The sequence below is a fragment of the Carassius auratus genome, chromosome 41, assembly GCF_003368295.1.
Source record: "Carassius auratus strain Wakin chromosome 41, ASM336829v1, whole genome shotgun sequence".
NCBI lineage: Eukaryota > Metazoa > Chordata > Actinopteri > Cypriniformes > Cyprinidae > Carassius > Carassius auratus.
Genome location: NC_039283.1, coordinates 17,699,121 through 17,717,958, shown reverse-complemented (window position 1 = coordinate 17,717,958; position 18,838 = coordinate 17,699,121). Strand labels below are relative to the sequence as shown.

Below are 18,838 nucleotides of genomic sequence, written 5' to 3'. Positions count from 1 at the left end.
GACAGAGTATTTACGCTAATGTTGGCATTATTCTTTTATTAAATAAAGCAAATCCGGCGGAGCCTTAATCTTAATTTCGTTATTGCCAAATACCCATCTTAATTTAAAATTTATCTTAATTTAATTTTTTTTAAATGACTCGTTTTTATTGGTGCGTTGGTCTATTTATAGGTTAATTGAGCCTATGTCTAGAATGCTGAGATGTTACGATGTCACAGAGGACTTATTTTATTTCTTTATTCCAACTTCCAAGTGGTCTAGTCTACGTTAGTTATGAGTAAATTATGTTAAAACATGAATAAATTACTCATTGTTGACAAAAGGCAAAAGAGCTGTGTGCGTGCGCACATTTGAATAATGTCGGGCTGTAAACAGGTTCGGGCTTTAAAAAAGCTGTCAATCAAAATGTAGCCTACTTGTCGGGCTCGGGCCTAAACCTGTCGGGCTCGGGTCCTGTCGGGCCTAATTTATAAGGCCCGATTACAGCTCTAGTCTGTTGGATGTTTAGCTGTTATTTGTTTAATGGACTCAATGTTGAAAATGTGAAACATTTCAAACACTGTTGGCAGAAGTTAAAAATAAATAATTTTATGAAGTTACAATTTTGTTTGATTCCATGATGTATTTTACTGAACATGAGTATTTACAATGCAAATCCAAATTATTTTAATTTACTGACAGTTACTTATATCTTGTCTTTTAACTTTATTAAGATCAGATTCTGCAGGTAAAATTACAATAATAAGGTGACTTGACTTGGACTTGACTTGACATAGCTTGTGACTTGACTTGACTTGACTTGCCCAAGAAAAAAATACTTGGGACTTACTTGAGACTTGAAGGTTAAGACTTGAGACTTACTTGAGACTTGCACATGTGTGACTTGGTCCCATCTCTGAGCATTAGCATTAGAAGTTGGACCAAACATGAGCTGAAGCTGCTTCTAACATAAACCATCTGTACAGCGTCTGGCCGACATTACAGCCAATTAAAAAATTAATAGCCACAGGACAGATGGCGTTTAGTGGGGCGCTCTTGCAGAAAAAAGAGGTCAAGAATCTCCACAAAACCAAACAACAAATAAATAGCTTTCCAGAAGCTGGCTTATGCTAGCTGAATGCACTCCACTCCACAGGGAAAGATTATTGTGGTAACCAGTACCAGATTTCTTATTATAGATTAGTGTTTGATTTTATTGTTGGAAAGATAATTGGGTTGTTGTTGTTAAAAATAATATTGAACCATAAAAGTATACTGTCTTTCAGATAAAAATACATAAATTCACTTACACTCAGTGTGTTCAGTATATGTTAATAATTTAGGCTGGTAAAATTTGGCATAACTTGTATGTCTGTACTTTGTGTGTGTGTGTATGCCAGTGGATCTCTTTGATTACACCAAAGTTTTGAATATTTGCTGTTCCAGTACTTTTATGCCCTCTCTCTTCTCTTCCTGTGTTTGAAGCACTCCATGTTTACCAATAATGTTTTGTTTTGTGTCTGTTTATTCTGCACCTCATATATGTGTTGAACCTGAGGGCCGACGTCATCCTCTCTCACAGGTTTCTCTTTGGGTTCCCATCGAGGGAAAGGCAACACAACCTGAGCGGGGTGAGACACACTAGAAAAAAAGAGGACGATTTTCATTATAAACAGATACTGTAAGATGCATAAATGTAGTATATACAGTATTTTATATTTGCCGAAAAAAACACCATTCAGAAACTGTCTTCATTTTGTAATGTGGCACATTTCCAAGTGAAACAGTATACTGATTGAAAAATAATAATAATTGACTTGAGTGAAAATAATAGATGACATTGTTTTTTGGATAATGCATCATCCATAACTGTTCTATCATATGCCTTATTTATCATGCACTTTGACCTTCTGCCAAGACAAGAAGTAGTTATAAGTGTCCAGTGAATAACCTCTCCAGATCCCTCTGAACAGGCAAACAGTGGCAGTCTGGGTTCTTTTATTGAAACTGGTCTGGGACTGCTCATGTTCAGCTCAGTGTGACAGAAAGAGACAGATAAGGAGAGATACCCACCCTCTGATCTCCACCTGTGCTCTCGCTGCAATGCTTAGAGTCAAATTCACCAGAACGCTTCTGGAGTTGTCCTTATTAGAGCTGTTCAGAGAAACAAACAATATATTGTTCATTTGCAATATGAATCTTTATTACTATAAACATGATTCTTTAGGACACATTATCAAGGTAACATTCTGATTTAAAATAAAGTGTCATTAATATAGTTATCTAGTGTGTACTATGAGACAGTAATGCTCTGTAGTAGGTAACAGTGAAGTCGCCCACGGTGTCCTCCATGTGTGAGCCTGAGGCAGGGAACATCTGTGTTCTGTGAATGTGTCTGGCCTTTAAGAATTCAAAGATGAGAGGATGAATGTCGCTATCCTTCCCGAGTCAACTGTTTCATCAGTCAATGTGTATTGAAAACCACAGTATCCCCACCAGCCACGCATGCCTCGGTCTCATACAGTCTGTCACCACAATGAATGAGTGTGGACAAATACAACTGATGGGCTGTATGCTAATGTGTGACATAAAAAAGTAATGTAGTAATTTGAATTATTTATGGGCCTATCTTTGGCCTTTTTCAGAATCTGTCATAATAGCCTATATATGCTATTGATGCAGACTTTACTATGCAGCTGTTAAAAACACTGACGTACATTGCCAAATAAATAAATAAATAAAATAAAAAATCTTGATCTTGAGGAATAACTGGGTCTCACATGTCATGAAATTCAATGTGTGACTGAAAGAAACTATAAGACCTCAGAATCATTCATTCATTCAGGCCTAAAATCTTATTAAATACTATATGTTGAGTCAGTAAATGTGATACCTTGATTCCAGCACTTACATTTCCATCCTGAGAAAAACAGAATCCAAGCAATTTAAAATAAACTTCCAAGTATTTATAAAAGTAGAAAAAGACCATTATATAAATTCTATAGGTTAAATGATATATTAAAAGTTTGAGGCCAGAAATGTAATTCTATTCACAAAAGACACACTAAATTGAATGTCTATTTCTTAAAGAATGTCTGTTAGAATGAGTACAAATTTACATTCGCATATTAAACTGATTTCTGAAGGATCAAGTGACACTCAAGCAAGACTGGAGTAGTTAGGCTCAGAATACAGCTTTGCCATCACATGAATAAATTACATTTTAAAATTTATTAAAATAGAAGTTATTTTATATCGTAGATATATTTCACAATCTTACCAAGCATAAACATTTTAACGGTATTGTATATTATTTAAAGTTTTATAAAAAAAAAATATTTTACTAGTAAAGTAAAAAAATAAAAAGCCATTTTTACCAACCATCAGTCATGTGCAATAGACACATTTAAAAAACTTGAAAGACAAAACAATCTCTCTTGTTGCATTACACCTGGCTTCTCCCCACCCCCTTGTGTTTCTCACTTATTCTGTCTCAAGTTGAAAAATCAGAGTGGGCAGAGGAACATGTGGCCAACATTAGTCCCCAGAAAATGTTTCTATTCTCCAGAGATGCACATTCCGAAACAGATAAGACACACACCACAAATGCATTCATACTGCACACACACATACGTGCAAACATATTACATGTGCAGGCATACCCATATACACACCCATAGACTCACCCTCCTGTTTGACCTAACCTTGTTCTGAGTTATGGAGAGACTTTAGGGTTCAGTGATTAAACCCTTAGGGAAATATCCCTCCTCTGAGAGCAGCCTGGCAGTCATCTCAACACCCCAAAACTAACACGTGCACATTAAACATATGTGTGAGTAACATTACGGGGGGACTGTTATTATAACAAATACACTTCATCCCTGAACTTAACAGAACATGACCAAGGACATGCAAACCAAGTGGGGAGTTCTGCTAAAAATACATGTAATGAAATGCAAAACTTCAAAATCGACAAGTCAGGTTACATGCTCTCAAGAAAGATTTTTTATAATTTATATTAGAAAATATATGGAGCCTTGTGCCTATGGCAGAATCACAGACATGCTGATATACGGTGATATCACACGGCTACTTGTGTGATATTGCTCATATATAAAATAGACAAACTCATTACTCAACTAATAGACAATTTGATCATTATGACCCATCCCTAAATATGGCAAAACAGATGACCAAAAACCAGAGATCCTACTCCCCAAATATTTTCCATAAAGTGTAATTCATTTTTTCTCTACATACACCCACTCATAGACAAACAGAGTCACTTTAGGTATGCCATCCATTTTCTGTGACCTTACCAAGGACATCTTATCAACACTCAGCTTCCTGTTCTGAAGCCCTGACTCTATTACGACCAACATTTGGGGCCCTTGCTTACAAAATGACCCCCTAAGACATACATCAAAGTGACACACAGCACTTACCATGCACACACACACACACACATACGCACGCACGCACGCACGCACACACACACACACACACACACACACACTCACACACACTTAAGTAGTGCAATAGGTCTTTAAATTAAATTACAAGTTAAGGTACCAGAAATGTTAGCCAGTAATGTGTTCAGCTTCTCAGACACACATACTTATTCACTTTATAACTTTTTGACCAGTGGGAATGTAAGGACTTTGGTGTTGACATTGATTTGGCTAGAAATGTGTGTGATTGTGTGGGTGTGCATGTTTTTGTGACATATCAGGACACAACTTTGTATAATGACATGGGTATGACACAGGTATTACAAGGAGAGGGTGACTTATGAGGACATAAACCATGTCCCTATTTTTCAAAATGTTTATAAACCATATAGAATTAGTTTTTTTGAGAAAATAAAAAGGCATAAAGTTTCCTGTGAGGGTTAGGGTTAGGTGTAGGGTTGGTGAAGGGCCATAAAATATACAGTTTGTACAGTTTAAAAACCATTACGCCTATGCGATGTCCCCACTTTTCACAAAAACATACATGGGTGTGTGTGTGTGTGTGTGTGAGTCAAAGATAATCTCAATTAAAACACTATGCTTACTTGAAGACCAAAGAAAAAACTTGCAGATCTGTAATTAGCAAACAGGTGAAATGAAGGGGAATATTTACTATACCTGTGTATCTGCAGCTCAAAGCCAATGGAAGGAGGGGCATCTTCCAGCCTCTGTACAGAAAACCGTAAACCAACTGACAACTAGAGAAAGAGAGAGAGAGAGAGAAGAAAGGGAAAAACATGAAGACATCAAAAGCTGTAGGGACATCTGTAAATGCTCGGTAAAACAGAATAGAGCTCTATGCTCAGTGTCTCATACAGGAAAAACCTGCCACAATTAACACTGTGCCGTCTCATAAGCAGGAGGTAGGAGTGTGGGTCTGTCTGGACAGTCTCACTGCTGTTATACCACCAGAAAATAAACTAGCATTACATGTATTACATGGTTACTCAGTAAATCAATAAAAACTTGCAAATGAAATACTGACTTGAATCAAAACAATATTATACGTTTTACATGCATTATTTTTTTAGTAAGCTTCTGCAACTGCAATGGACAAAACAACTGCCCTAGCAACAAGATGATCACTGCAACAATATTAGAGTAATAATATTTATACTACAGTCATCTAAGGTCATTCTCACTACAGTAAATAGTTGAGATGCAAAATTTGATGATAATATGCAATATTTGACAGTGATGAAAAAAAATCAGATAATTTTATTAACTTAAACTTTGAATTGCGTGGGGCAAAATGCACCAATGTGTATTCAAGTCATTTCATTTATTAGTTTAAAAATGCTATATTTTCATATTTGTATTTTAAGAAACTGAAAAAACGTAGCGCCAGACACAAGTCTAATTAAAAAAGATAAATGCTGCGTTCACGCATTGTTGTAATTATTGTGATTTTGTGATGACAACACGTGACGTTCTTCAGAGCCTAAACATAGAGCCTACTGAATCTGAGGTGGTCAGGTGGTAGTGATACAAGTTGTATCTCTCAGAAAACTCCCAGTTCACAAGTTGAAATTAAGAGTTCTACGAGTACGTGAATGCTTTTTACAAGTTAGTATCTCGTGATCATGGTAATTACAGTATGGTGTGAACGAACATGGAACTGAAGAAGGGTTAAGCCTGAAAATGTTATGCACACTATGCACTTTATTTGTGACCTCTGGACAATAATTTTTTTTAAATTTGTTGCTTTTTTTTCATGTGTGAATCTAACTTCTTTTTTTTTTTTGTATTATGAAATAAAATGCAGCCAAAGATCAATTATGAAAAGAAATTAATAGTTCATCTTTATTTGTCATGCGACAAATATGACCAATTCTCTTCTGACCATCGAATATCACGCTTAACCAATCAGAAGCAAGTATGCTAGGGTGCTAAAGTTAATTCATTTGACTTGGGGGCAATTCACACCAAACATGTTTCTGCACTCAAAAACTAGTTTATGTTGTAAAAGTGTAGTTTGTTATACTTTTGCATTAGCCGTCATATTCGTGATTCGCTATGTAACATATTGAAACCTTAATGCAAAGTGTTACCAGTTTAGTTATATAATTGCAATTTGCCCTTACATAAAGTCAAAAGTCTGCCAGCTCTTTAAAAACAAGTAGTTATAAAGTAATTTTCTCTGATTGATATCTTTTGTTGTTTCTCTGCTCTGCTGCACAAAGTCTAAACACTGGAATCTTCATTCGCAAACAAACAGTAAAATTTCACTAATCATCTCTCTTTCTCGTTGGCTGTAACTGTGTCCATATGGTGTAGTTCATTAGAAGAAGTCTGAAAATGTCTGCTGGGATGGATAATGAAAGCCAGTCCTTTAGCTAAAGGCTATGTGCTAACTCTAGAGCCCCATAAATGAGCTTCCCCAGGCGGAAACCTTCTTTACTACAAAGCCCCTCATACCAAACGGGTGAGGGTAACAAGTGCTGTTAAACTTTAAAGAGGGAACTGGCCATGGAGTCTCTTTTTGTGGTCTCCTGTCCTTTTTTAGTTGGTAAATCACAAATGAAGGTCATATCTCTGCAACTTCATGCATATGTTGAGTAATAGGACTACATCTCAATCTGAATTTACTAAGGCTGGTTCAAATGTTTCTGTGGCAACAGTAATCATCTACACTAATGAGACAATAACTCTTAATCAAAGTTTTAATGAAAGTCAGAACAGATCCTAGTGTAAAAAAATGGGAAAAATGTACAAGTTCCTCAAGTGTGTTTGATTAAAAGCATTTCACAACATAGGAATGAAATGTAAGATGCCGTTTCCATTCGAAGCAGCACAAACATGCACATCAAAAGCACTGTGCTTGAATACATATGTGCAATGGTATTTTTTCAGATGGATTACAGATTGACTAAGTAAAGCTGGACCGAGTGCATCCAGAAAGCATGAAAATGGAATGATTGTGTTAAATTAAAAAACAAAGAACGTAAACCCAAAAATTCAGTCTATTATTTACAGTCATCAGAAGTGTATATCCATAAAATATCAGCCTACTCTCTCATAAAGTATTATATTGCTTTATGATGCTGGGAAATCCTTCTTTTGAGACTAAAGCCACTCACTTTTCCCAAATTCTGTGATTCTATCACCATAATGTTACGTTAGTTTACATGGGTGAAGTGAAACAGTAAACTCGTTCAGTTTCATTTTAGAGACCATGAAACTAATTTCTTTGTTGAATGCCACAGTGAGAGTAATAGATGGTGTGAGTAGTGTTAGATTTCTATGAATTATGGCTCAGAAAAGACATTAACTGATAAAAAATAAAATAAAATAAAATAAAGTAAAATAAAATAAACTACAGGTGAATTTAATGCATTTTCTGTTAGAAAAGATGAGTGACATTTGTGAGACAGATTGTTTATTTGATTTAATAAAATTAAGACTTAATTTCTTCACTTAATCCCATTTAATTAAGGCAGAAAATGGCCAGAAATATAACTTATTACTAATTATTTATGATATAATTTTTTTTTTTACTACTGGATCATATAGTAAAATATAATTTGTTCCTGTAAAGGCAAAGCTGAATTTTCAGCAGCCATTGTTCAAGTCTTAAGTGTCAATATGCTCATTTTGTCCTTAAGAAACTTTTTTTATCGTATCAACTTTGAAAAAACTTTTTTGCATTAACTGTGGTACATTTTTTACAGGATATTTTGGCAAATAGAAGATTCAAAAGAAATCATTTATTTGAAAGAACAATCTTTTGTAATATTTTAAATTGCTTTACTGTGACTTTTATTTATTTCAAAACAAATTCCTTAAATCTTCTAATCTCTAAAACTCTGATCAAGCTGGAATCTTCTACTTCAGAGAACTGGGTCAGAACCAAAATTTGCAGTTCCTCATTAAAGGAACTGTATGTGTGTGACTAACATGTTTTGTGCACATTGGTCTTGTGATGCCCAATTTGTGATGAATGAGCTGCACCGCATGGTTATGACTTCCATTTTATGGGCTATGAGAGGCTAATTTGGAAAGTTTTGGAAAACAAAAAAGAAAATAAGAAAAAAACAGGCTACACGTTGATTTATTGTGTGGTGAATTATTTTGTGACACTAGTGACAACGGTGTGTGAGTGTCTTGTGAGTGCGAGTACATGATGTGTTTCTCATTTTGCTTGTTGTATGTGAGGTGGGGGATCTGCGGCCTTGTCACCCTCCTCCGCTGGTGCCATGATAATTTAGCCCATGTGGGTTTAACCCTAGAGGCTCACAATGAAGCCTGTCACCATGACAACACCCTCTTTTCCCAAATCTGAAACATGTTAACAGGTCACAGAGCCAAAAAACTCTTCTTTTGTGTTACATAGAAGAAAGAAAGTCATAGGTTTGGAACAACATGAGGGTGAGAAAATGATGACAAAATTGTAATTTTTGGGTAAACTATGCCTTTAATGACTGTTTCCAAACAGGTTTACCAAATAAACTACTGCTTCTGCCCTCCCCCTATCTGGCAGGGAGGGGTGAGGGGGGTCAACAAAAAGCAATCGTAGTGCGGTTAAAATCGAAGTGCGGTTTAGAACCAGAATGCTTCCTCTTAGTGATCGTCCGCCTCTGTGACCGACTGCTAGGGAGCTACTCTTTTGATGCTGCCTATTGACCTCAGACTGAGATGGACCAGCCCCCCTCAGAGGTTTTAGTTTTTAGGATTACTTAGGATGGTGGGTAATGAGCTTCCTGAAGGCAGCAGACTGCACCAGCTCCTGCCTGAACTTCTCGACCACCGCTTCATCTGAGCTGCCGCTCAGCTAATATGCTCACTTGCCTTGGTTTCTCTATAATGGCTTTACAGTTACCAAATTAATGTGGCATGGTCAGTGTGAGGTGACAATGGGATGTCCCACGGACGGGACGACGCAAGTCCAGTAATTCTGCAAACAGCAGCGTACTTGATAACATCAGTCCGCTCACCTTGGCTTCTGCAATTTTCCTTACTGTATATTTTCAATAAGGCAAAATATGATATCAAACACCACTGCCTCCTTCCGATTTCATTAAAACATATTAATAGCCGCAGAAATGTAGTTTAGGGAAATGTGTAGACCTATATAATGAATCAAGGCCAAAGATTACCTGTTACATTTACCCAAAACGAATTGTATTTTATGTTTAGCCACTAAAGAGACATCAGAGCCAGCGGCAAATGTCAGAAGCACTAGCCGAGTCAAGATTGCTCTCATCGGTAAACATAAGAACTGAGCTCCCGCTGATCACATGGAGCTGATTGACTCCGAAACCTGTGAAACACATTTTTAAATAGCAGTGTCTTTATAAATAAACCACATATTTGAGTTTTAAACAACTACATTCACTCATGAAATAATAATAAATAAATAAAAACATTTCATGACACGATTACAGTAATGTTTTAAAAAATATTGAAATCACAATGCTGCGTGAACTCAACCAATCAGCATGTTTAGTGCTCAAGTCCCGCCCTTGAAAGTTGTGGACCTTTGAAAAAGTACTACCTCGCAAGCAGGGACTTTCTGAGGGGCATTTTTTTTTACCCAGAACTTTATTTAGTTCCTGGTTCCTGCGGTGGAAACACTAGGAGTACCCGCCCTATGTCCATAGTTCCTGGGTTAAATTCCAGAGGTGGAAACACAGCTAAAGACGCTTACCGAGTTTCATAACAATACATCAATGCATTAATAAATTATAGCATTTTATGACAAAATTCAAAATAGCAGATGGCCAGTAGGTTGACATGGGAAAATTGGATATCATTCGACTTGGTACATCGAATCTAAAGAGACCAGTTTTGTAATTTTTGGCCCAACCCTTCAGAAGGTAGAAGCGAAAATATGCATTTTTCATATCTCCTGACCACTAGGTGGCACAGTACCTAAACGCTGTAGGTAGTCTCAGGTCATACTTGTTATAACACATGCCAAGTTTGGTCTCAATATGCCTAAACGTTGCGCAGGTATAGCCTCACATGCAGTTTTGCGTGCTTTTAATAGAATTTCACCGTATGTTATTCAAAAACGGTTGGACGAATCAACTTGAATTCCATAAATTTTTGCCAGCATGGTCTGAAGATAATCTGGTCTAGGACGAGTTAGAAAAAGTAGGTTTTATGAACAATTAAATACAGCAAAACATTTAATAAAATAAATAAACCTTGGGATTTCTGAATTTTGGAGTTCATTCAACTCGGCATGAGCCAAGGATTCAGAGGAAAAAATAATTGTCATTTTCTGGCCTACGATTCAAAAGTAATTAGCATAAACATGAGTGCAAATTTGGACAAGTGGTGGCGCTAGAGAGTTAGATTTAGAGACTCCAAATTTGCTATGGTGACTTTTCTCACTGTCCTCTATCAGTCGGCAAAATTTCACAACATTTCCCCGAGCAGTTCTATGGGCTGCCATAGACATGCGGCAGAAGAAGAAGAAGAAGAAGAAGAAAATCATGCAAACGGATACAACAGGTGCCTATAAGCACCTTCGGTGCTTGGCCCCTAATTAATACTAAAATAAAACTGGAAAATACAAGATACAGTGTGTGCTCTTCATCTGTAACCATTCCAGAATGGCTTTGACAGCTGAAAGTACTGTAACAGAGAAAAAAAATTACATTTCTTTTTTCGGCTCATTGCATTTTACATGCTGACTCTCTTAATGAATCTACAAGCTATATTCCAAACCCAAAATCCAACGCTATGACAGACCAACTGGACATAGAGCTCTGAGCATCCTGCCAACTGTCTACACACACTCTGACCAATACCTTTTTAAAACCACAGGTTCACATTGCATGCATCTACTGGTAACATTTTTGCCTATTCAGTTGTGATTATCTGATTTATATTTCATGAGCAACATAATCTTAAGACCTGTAGTAAACACAGTCATAAACCTCCCTGCCCTGTCTCTGCTTTCAATGAGCTGGCACTGCTCGAGCCAAAGCATTTACCAGCTATGCATCAAATTACTGACAAGCACTGCAATCCAAACAAACAGAACAGGAGTAAACTGACTAATAAAGATGCAGGTATGTGTGTCAAATACACTGTAAAAATGAATGCTCAGAATCATAAGAGAGTAAATAAAATAGTAAATAAAACATGTTTATATACACTCTTAAAAAATATCGAATTAAGCTCTCTTTTTGTTTCTTATTCTTATTGTTGACAGGGATTCAAAGTATCAAATATATTAATATCATAAAAGTCTTATTAAAAGAAAAAATAACTATATTGTGATATATATTGTTATAGTGATATAAAATTACTCATATCGTGATAAAAGATTTTTGTAATATCGCCCACCCCTACTCTCACTTCATCATTCTACTTTTTCTCTCTCTCTCTATCCACTGTTTTGTTTTCCATACTCTTATTAACAATGTTCAACATCAATTTGACGGACATACAGGGAAGAAAGAGATAGGAGAGAAAGAAAGAGGAGAGAAGGACAATGCACAAATCAAGCTATTAACGGTGCTAGAAAAAGACTATGTAAGGGATGTGTGTTTAGTCAACACGTGCTCGTATCATCAGGGAGATGTATATTTCTCCTTAATGGCACATGAATGAACACATCTGTATAACAGCCACATTCCCGAGGGTCCGTGGGGCCAGTAGGCAAGCAGTCTCAAAAACATCTGGGTTAGTGAGGACGCACACACAGAAACATGGTGTCCTTCTGGATTTTTCTGGAGTTTTCTCAATCAACATTTTTTCAACAGCAGTATATAGTGTACAAATAATATTAAATATAAAATAATAATAATAATTTCTTGTTTTGAGCAAAAACCTAACAAAATATAGTGACGTTTATGTTTAAAATGTGAAAAAATGCAATCTGATTATTAAATTAAACAAAATGTTATCTTTAAATTTTGTTTAGATATTGAGAAAAATAAACAGTTAAAAATGAATCCTAAATGAAAATGATATACTCTGAAAACAAGCCTTAATTTTGTAAATAAAAATATACTGAATCATTTTTATTTCTTTGATCAAAAAACACAGAACATTTACATTTATTCATTTGGCAGACACTTTTAACCAAAGCCACTTACAGCTGAGGAATACAACAAGCTATGTATCATAAGATGGCGATAAACACTGTGTACAGAGTAATATACAGTCCTCAGAGTAATACTTCTGAAATATTATAAACTTTTAATAATATAATTTATAAAATGTACAATTAATTAATTTTTAATTACGGTTACATTTATTGTGATGGCAATACCAAATTTTCACCAGCCATTACTGGAGTCTTCAGTGTCACATGATTTTACAGAAATCTAACTGAAATCTAATTCTGATTTGGTGCTTAATAGCGAACAGCGGAAACAGTTCTGCTGCTTAATATTTTTGTAGATACAGTAATACCTTTTTTCAGAATGACTTGTTGAATATAATCTTTTGTAAAAATTGTATGTCTTTACAGTTACTTTTGATCTGTTTCATTGCTGAATAAAAGTATTAATTGCATTCATTTCTTAAAAAACAAAACAAAAAAAAAACACAATTCTGACCACAAACCTTTGAACACATTTATGCACTCATCTCTGGTTTCATTATTGAAAGAACCTCCTAATTCAACGTAATATGCTTCAGTTTCAGCATTCTCTTGACTGAACAGGATCAAGTGTGTGTGTGTGATGCATCTGCAGGTGTCTCATACAGGACCTGAAGTCTCAGCAAACTGACAGTGCTGCTAAATATCTTCCTATTAAAGGAGTAAACTGATATGCTATCTTACCCTTTTCTCACCCCTCTAAAATCCTCTTTCCTCTGTCTTGCTCATTTATGTTAATGCACTGAAGGATTCAAGCTCTCACTGAAAGCTAAGACCCAAAACATATGCAAGCATGCAAGAATACACAACTGTACACAAGCATATGAACACAAGCCAGATTTTATGTGTTGACAAATACTCAACACATCAACTCAAGTATGTATTGTATTTAAAATTTGCCACAATTAATTTTTGTCATGGTGGCTGTATAAGGGTAATTGTTTGAAATAAAAATTGATGAGCAAGTTAGTTACGCTTAGACTGTTAGTTAGTCTGTTGACAGGTTTATAGTTTGCTATCTGAATGATAACATATCTGGTTTAATTGCAAAGACATTTAAAGGAAACTCTTTCGCTCCCTTTAGTACTGCGGTTTGTTATTGTCACTGTAACGCAAGAAAGCACATTGTACACCACATGTCCATAGCTTAATAAATATGTACCATACAATTGCAAAGCATTGGCCAAGCATTCACATCATGGTATCACTATAGGGTACTGTGTGTTTCATTCATTCATATTCGGATCAAACTGTACATATTACATTATATCAACAGAATTTGTGCTACATGGCTCTTACGTTTGTCTCAGCCACCATTGGGTTTCCCAGGTCACAAACCACAACTCTGGTATCATTCTCTGTCCTGTGCTCACAGTTCAGCCGCTGAAGATCCTGAGACAGAGAGAAAAAAGATTTATTAAGAATATTAAATATTTTTATAATAAATAAATATTAAAAAATTAAGTTGCATGTTATTGTGCATCTATATACAAATTAAAAATTGTACCATTAGACAAAAACATCTTACAAATATATATATATTACACATACAGTACATACACAAACACACCCACACACACACACACACTCTACTTCTAAACTGTAAAATAAAATAAAATTGGTGCATGACATCAATGAAAACAAAACTGGGCAATAATAATCAGGTCAATACCTGACAAAAGCCCATGAAAAAGAGTCAAAGGAGGGACGGAGGACAGCAAACAAGAGAGAGAAAATACATGATGAATTATCACATCATACATCACTGAGGTTCTCCCCCTGTCATCTCGTCAACCCCCTACATCAGTCTCTCTTTTTCTCCATCTCCCTCCTCTGTCAACCACTTCCTCTCACCAAAAGAGAGTCAAACCGTAACCGGTCTGTTCCCAAAAGAGCAGCTAATGTAGTTGTGCGAATTGCATCAAGAGCCACTCTCAAACACATGCTGCAATTACTAGCTATACACTGCATCTGTTAAACTCACAACTGACAGACAGAGAGCAATCAAATCTTTTGTAGTCAGTGCCACAGAGTGTCTAATGCAGGAAGAGGCAGTGATGCATGAATGGAATGATGGAACGACTGAAAGACAGCAGAAGATATGAATTATAGATAAGTGAATGCAGGATTGTATGAAGTGAAATAAACAGTCTGTTAGATCTCAGCAATGCATTACTGAGAACACCTAGACATGACGCATGTTTTAGGCTACGTTTAATAAGAAACCTTACCCATTATTAGATCAACATTCACGGCATTTCTGCCTCATTAGTACATCAAAAACACTGCAGGGCTCATGTTTGTGTTTTTAACTCTGGGTTAGGATGGATTACAGATTTAGAATTTTACCATGATGTATTTAAAGCTATTTAGTAAATATGATATTTCACAAGACCGGAGTTCATGATACACTGTAGATAGATAGATTGGCCTTGACCCTTGAGCTGTGTTCCCACTGTCAGGCCAGTAGCCCACAGATCTAAAAACAGATCTAAATCCCACCCTTGACATGCTCCTCTGGAACAAACATCACACAACACCAACATTTTACCCGAGTGAGCACGTATACATACAGTATATGTACAGTTAAAAAGGATAATGGGTAATGTTTTTTACCTCACGTCTGCGCTCCACACCAATATAGTCTGCCTCTGGTGGGAGGGTCACATGAAGCTCTGCCTCGTACGCCCCCTCACCCCTATTGGCTGCATTAATGATCAACACAAGCAAGTTGTCATCCCCGATTATAAGTTCAGTCCGGTCCCTATAAAAAAAAAACATCAAACCTGCATATAAAATAACTTGTAATACAAGGCCAAAATCAAAGAATGACTTGCTATAAAACAGAAACAACTGATACATGATAGAACACTGCATACAAAACAAATACACAAGCAATTGATCAATGGCACACACATGTACTGTATGCATCAGACCCAATGACTCACATTTTAGCAGAAAGTTTAAGATCTGGGATGCACATGTTGTCTTCACCACAGTCCAACAGGATGTTTGCCTAAGGGAGAGCAAAACAATTCTTCTCTCTGCTTTTTTTTCCAAGTTTGAATTGAACTTATGTTTTACTTTTTCTTTTCAAAAAAAGAAAAAGAAAAACCCTGCATGTCATGATGTCCTGTTTGTATTATTTAAGGTGCACAAAAATGCACACATGCAGCTTCACACAAACAATGGTAAACATTCCTGTTGCATGCAAACCTGCTCATGGTGGAAGGTCTTGCTGTAGTGGTCCAAAATGGGCCGCAGCTGGAGGCCAGGTGGAGGGGAGTCCTGGTCCAGACTGTAGTTCAGTGTCACGCTGATAGGACTCAGTTTATCTCTGAATTCTCCCTCATCCTACACACATAATTAAGAAAAATATTTTTTTTTTAAGGTGGAACGCAAACAACTGAATTACTCTTTACCCTCTCATCCTAGTTTCCCATTACTTGTTCTTCTACTTCACTTGTTTGATTATCTTTGTCCTTTGATATCAATCTGTTTCCTTTAAACTAAATGCTTGCCTCAGAAAGCCAAGGGCAATAAATACAGCTAATACATTTAATAAGTTACAAGGATTTGAGAAAATGAGAATGTATGTTTAGGTTTCTGAACAGAAATGCACAAGGATTTGTGAAAGAAAAGCTTATGAACACAAAAGCTGCAAGGCTGTTATAGTGTGCAGGGCTGCTGCATAAAAAGACACACTTTATTTGCACAAATCCAAATTGCTACGAACACAAATATTTTCTCATATTCTTTGTGAACTGCCATTCATGCCTATAATTATTTAAATTTTTACCTTGATGCATAGTAAAATGTAATGCAAAAATAAATAATATAATATACTTTTGTATTTAATAATAATGTATAATTTTATATAAATGTATATTACTACTACTACTAATAATAATATAACAAAACATAATTATCAAATTTCTGTTCTTATGTTTTAGGGCGATTATGCTTCTATGCATCTGTCATATATTTTAGTAATATATATAATATAATATATAAAAAGTATTATATTATTTTTATTTAATAATTATATATATATAATTTTGGAAATTTGTGATAATATAATATAATTATAATAAATATAAAATATATTAAAATAATAACTTTGATTTAATATAAATATAAACTAATTTATTATTGTTATTGTTATTTATTAATTTTTCTGTTTCTAATTTATGTTCTTATGTTGCTGGATGTTTGTTGGATACATCTGCCATTTGCAGTATCACAGCGATAGTTCATATTGCCTGAGACTATATCGGTCAAATTTCCCATGGCCTGTGTTATCATATAAACACCCATAAACCCTTAAGACTGCGTTTAATTCCTGTGTCATCTTGGTCCAGCAGAATTTTTGGTCTCGTTTTTTTTTTTCTTAAAATGCTTATTCCATCCAAATAGGGCTTGTTGTATTAGGAGCTTGGTTTGGCTCACAATTAACTCTCCCATGGGTTCAGTTGTATTGAAGATAGAACAAGAATTTAATATCAAGATGAGGCCAGTTCAGCTAGGTTATGTGCTGCATGTGGACTATAAGCCTCACCCGCAGGTAAACAGTGTAGTTATGGCAATGTTGGCGGTCCCCTTGACCCAAAACCAACTGTTGGGTTCTCTGGTGCTGGTGAGAGTCCATGAACAAGATCCTCTTAACTGCTCCACGCTGCTTCAGCCAGTCCAGCTGCAGGTCCATTCTCAGAGCTATAAGAGAGAGCCAAAGACAGGCATGCTATTATTAGCTCCTACTTTACAGACTTTAATTCCTGCCATTTCTGCTTGGACAAAACAGGTTTTGGGCCATAAAAATGGCATGTTCCTAAGGTTAATTACCAAGGTTTCTGAACAACAATCAAATAGTCTAGCTGTTTAGAGCAGATTGCGATGCAGAATCAACAGGTAAATGGTGTGGCGGCAGGACATGCTTCTACATCAATGAAAGGATGTATCAGCGTCAAAGAAGATGTGCTGTCCTGATCTAGAAGCACTCTTCATCAACTGTAAGCCTTTCTAATCGCCGCAAGAGTCCTCGTTCAGTCTACATTCTTCCACAAGCATGTGTGAACGCAGTGTAACAACAGCAGGCTGATCGGATCACAGACACAGAACAACTAAACATGGACTCTGATATAATCATTCTCTGTGATTTAAATTATGCAAATGTCTCCAATGAACTGCCAGAATATACACAGCATGTTATTTTTCCCACCAGAGACAGTAATATATTGGGTCATTGTTACACCACAATAAAGAATGCATGGGATATGGGCAGCTTTGGGGCTCTCAAATCACTGTTTGGTTAATCTTATACCAACCTACAGGAAGAAACTGAAATCAGCTAAACCTGAAATAAGGACTGTAAAAAGACGGACTAATGAAGCAGAGCAGGATTTTACAAGGTTGCTTTGATTGCACTGATTGCAGTGTTTTTGAAGCTGCTGCCAACGATCTGGACGAGCACACAGAGACTGTAACATCATACATTAGTTTCTGTGAGGATATATGCATTCCTACCAGGACTCATTTAACTTACAACGATGACAAATCATGGTTCACTGCAAAGCTCCGTCATGCCAAAGAAGATGCTGACAGGATTGGGGACAGAGTCTTGTATAAACGGGCCAAAAACACACTGACAAAGGAGATCAGAATGGCTAAGAGAAACTACTCTAAAAAGGTGAGAATCCAGCTTGCTGCCAATGACCCTGCTATACTGTGCAAAGGACTGAAGGATATCACCAATTACAGGACACTATCACGTAGCACTGTGTTGAATCTGAAACTGAAACTGACTGAGAGTTAAATGAATTCTGTTGCAGGTTTGAGAAACCCTGTCTCACACCCCACACCCATCTGCTTAATATTTTTTTGGAAAGTTATACATTTTTTTCAGGACTTTTTTGATTAATAGAAAGTTCAAAAGCATTTATTTTGAATACACATTTCAGTAACAAATGTCTTTATTTCAATAAAAGTATTACATTTCTGTTTACATTTATTTTAGTTAATAGTTTTAGATTTTATGGTCAAAGATGATTTGTAATGCTTTATGGGATGTGTAGTCGATTTAGGTACAAGTACCTTTTTTTTATTTGAATCACAATTGTAGTTAATTGGTACAATTGTAGTTGTTTGGTATGGTTTAAGGCTTTGAATACTTTTTGAAAAGCTTATTTTTATTTATTTATTATTATTATTATTATTTTTAATCAAAATTGCATTTAATTTGGAGTTGTTTGGTTTGGTTTAAGGCTTTGAACACTTTTTTGAAAAGCTT

General features: G+C 35.9%; 1 protein-coding gene across 1 annotated transcript in view; it reads right to left on the bottom strand.

Annotated features, from left to right (window-relative positions):
* Positions 1 to 18,838, bottom strand: part of LOC113059120 (integrin alpha-8-like) — a 61,667-nt gene that overhangs the window by 11,416 nt on the left and 31,413 nt on the right. Inside the window, exons 17-24 of the mRNA XM_026227387.1 lie at positions 17,111 to 17,265; positions 15,769 to 15,906; positions 15,501 to 15,568; positions 15,169 to 15,316; positions 13,852 to 13,944; positions 5,109 to 5,188; positions 2,053 to 2,133; positions 1,515 to 1,620 (exon numbers count right to left, since the gene is read on the bottom strand). Coding sequence (XP_026083172.1) covers positions 1,515 to 1,620; positions 2,053 to 2,133; positions 5,109 to 5,188; positions 13,852 to 13,944; positions 15,169 to 15,316; positions 15,501 to 15,568; positions 15,769 to 15,906; positions 17,111 to 17,265 — 869 coding nt within the window. The remainder of the gene's footprint in view (positions 1 to 1,514; positions 1,621 to 2,052; positions 2,134 to 5,108; positions 5,189 to 13,851; positions 13,945 to 15,168; positions 15,317 to 15,500; positions 15,569 to 15,768; positions 15,907 to 17,110; positions 17,266 to 18,838) is intronic.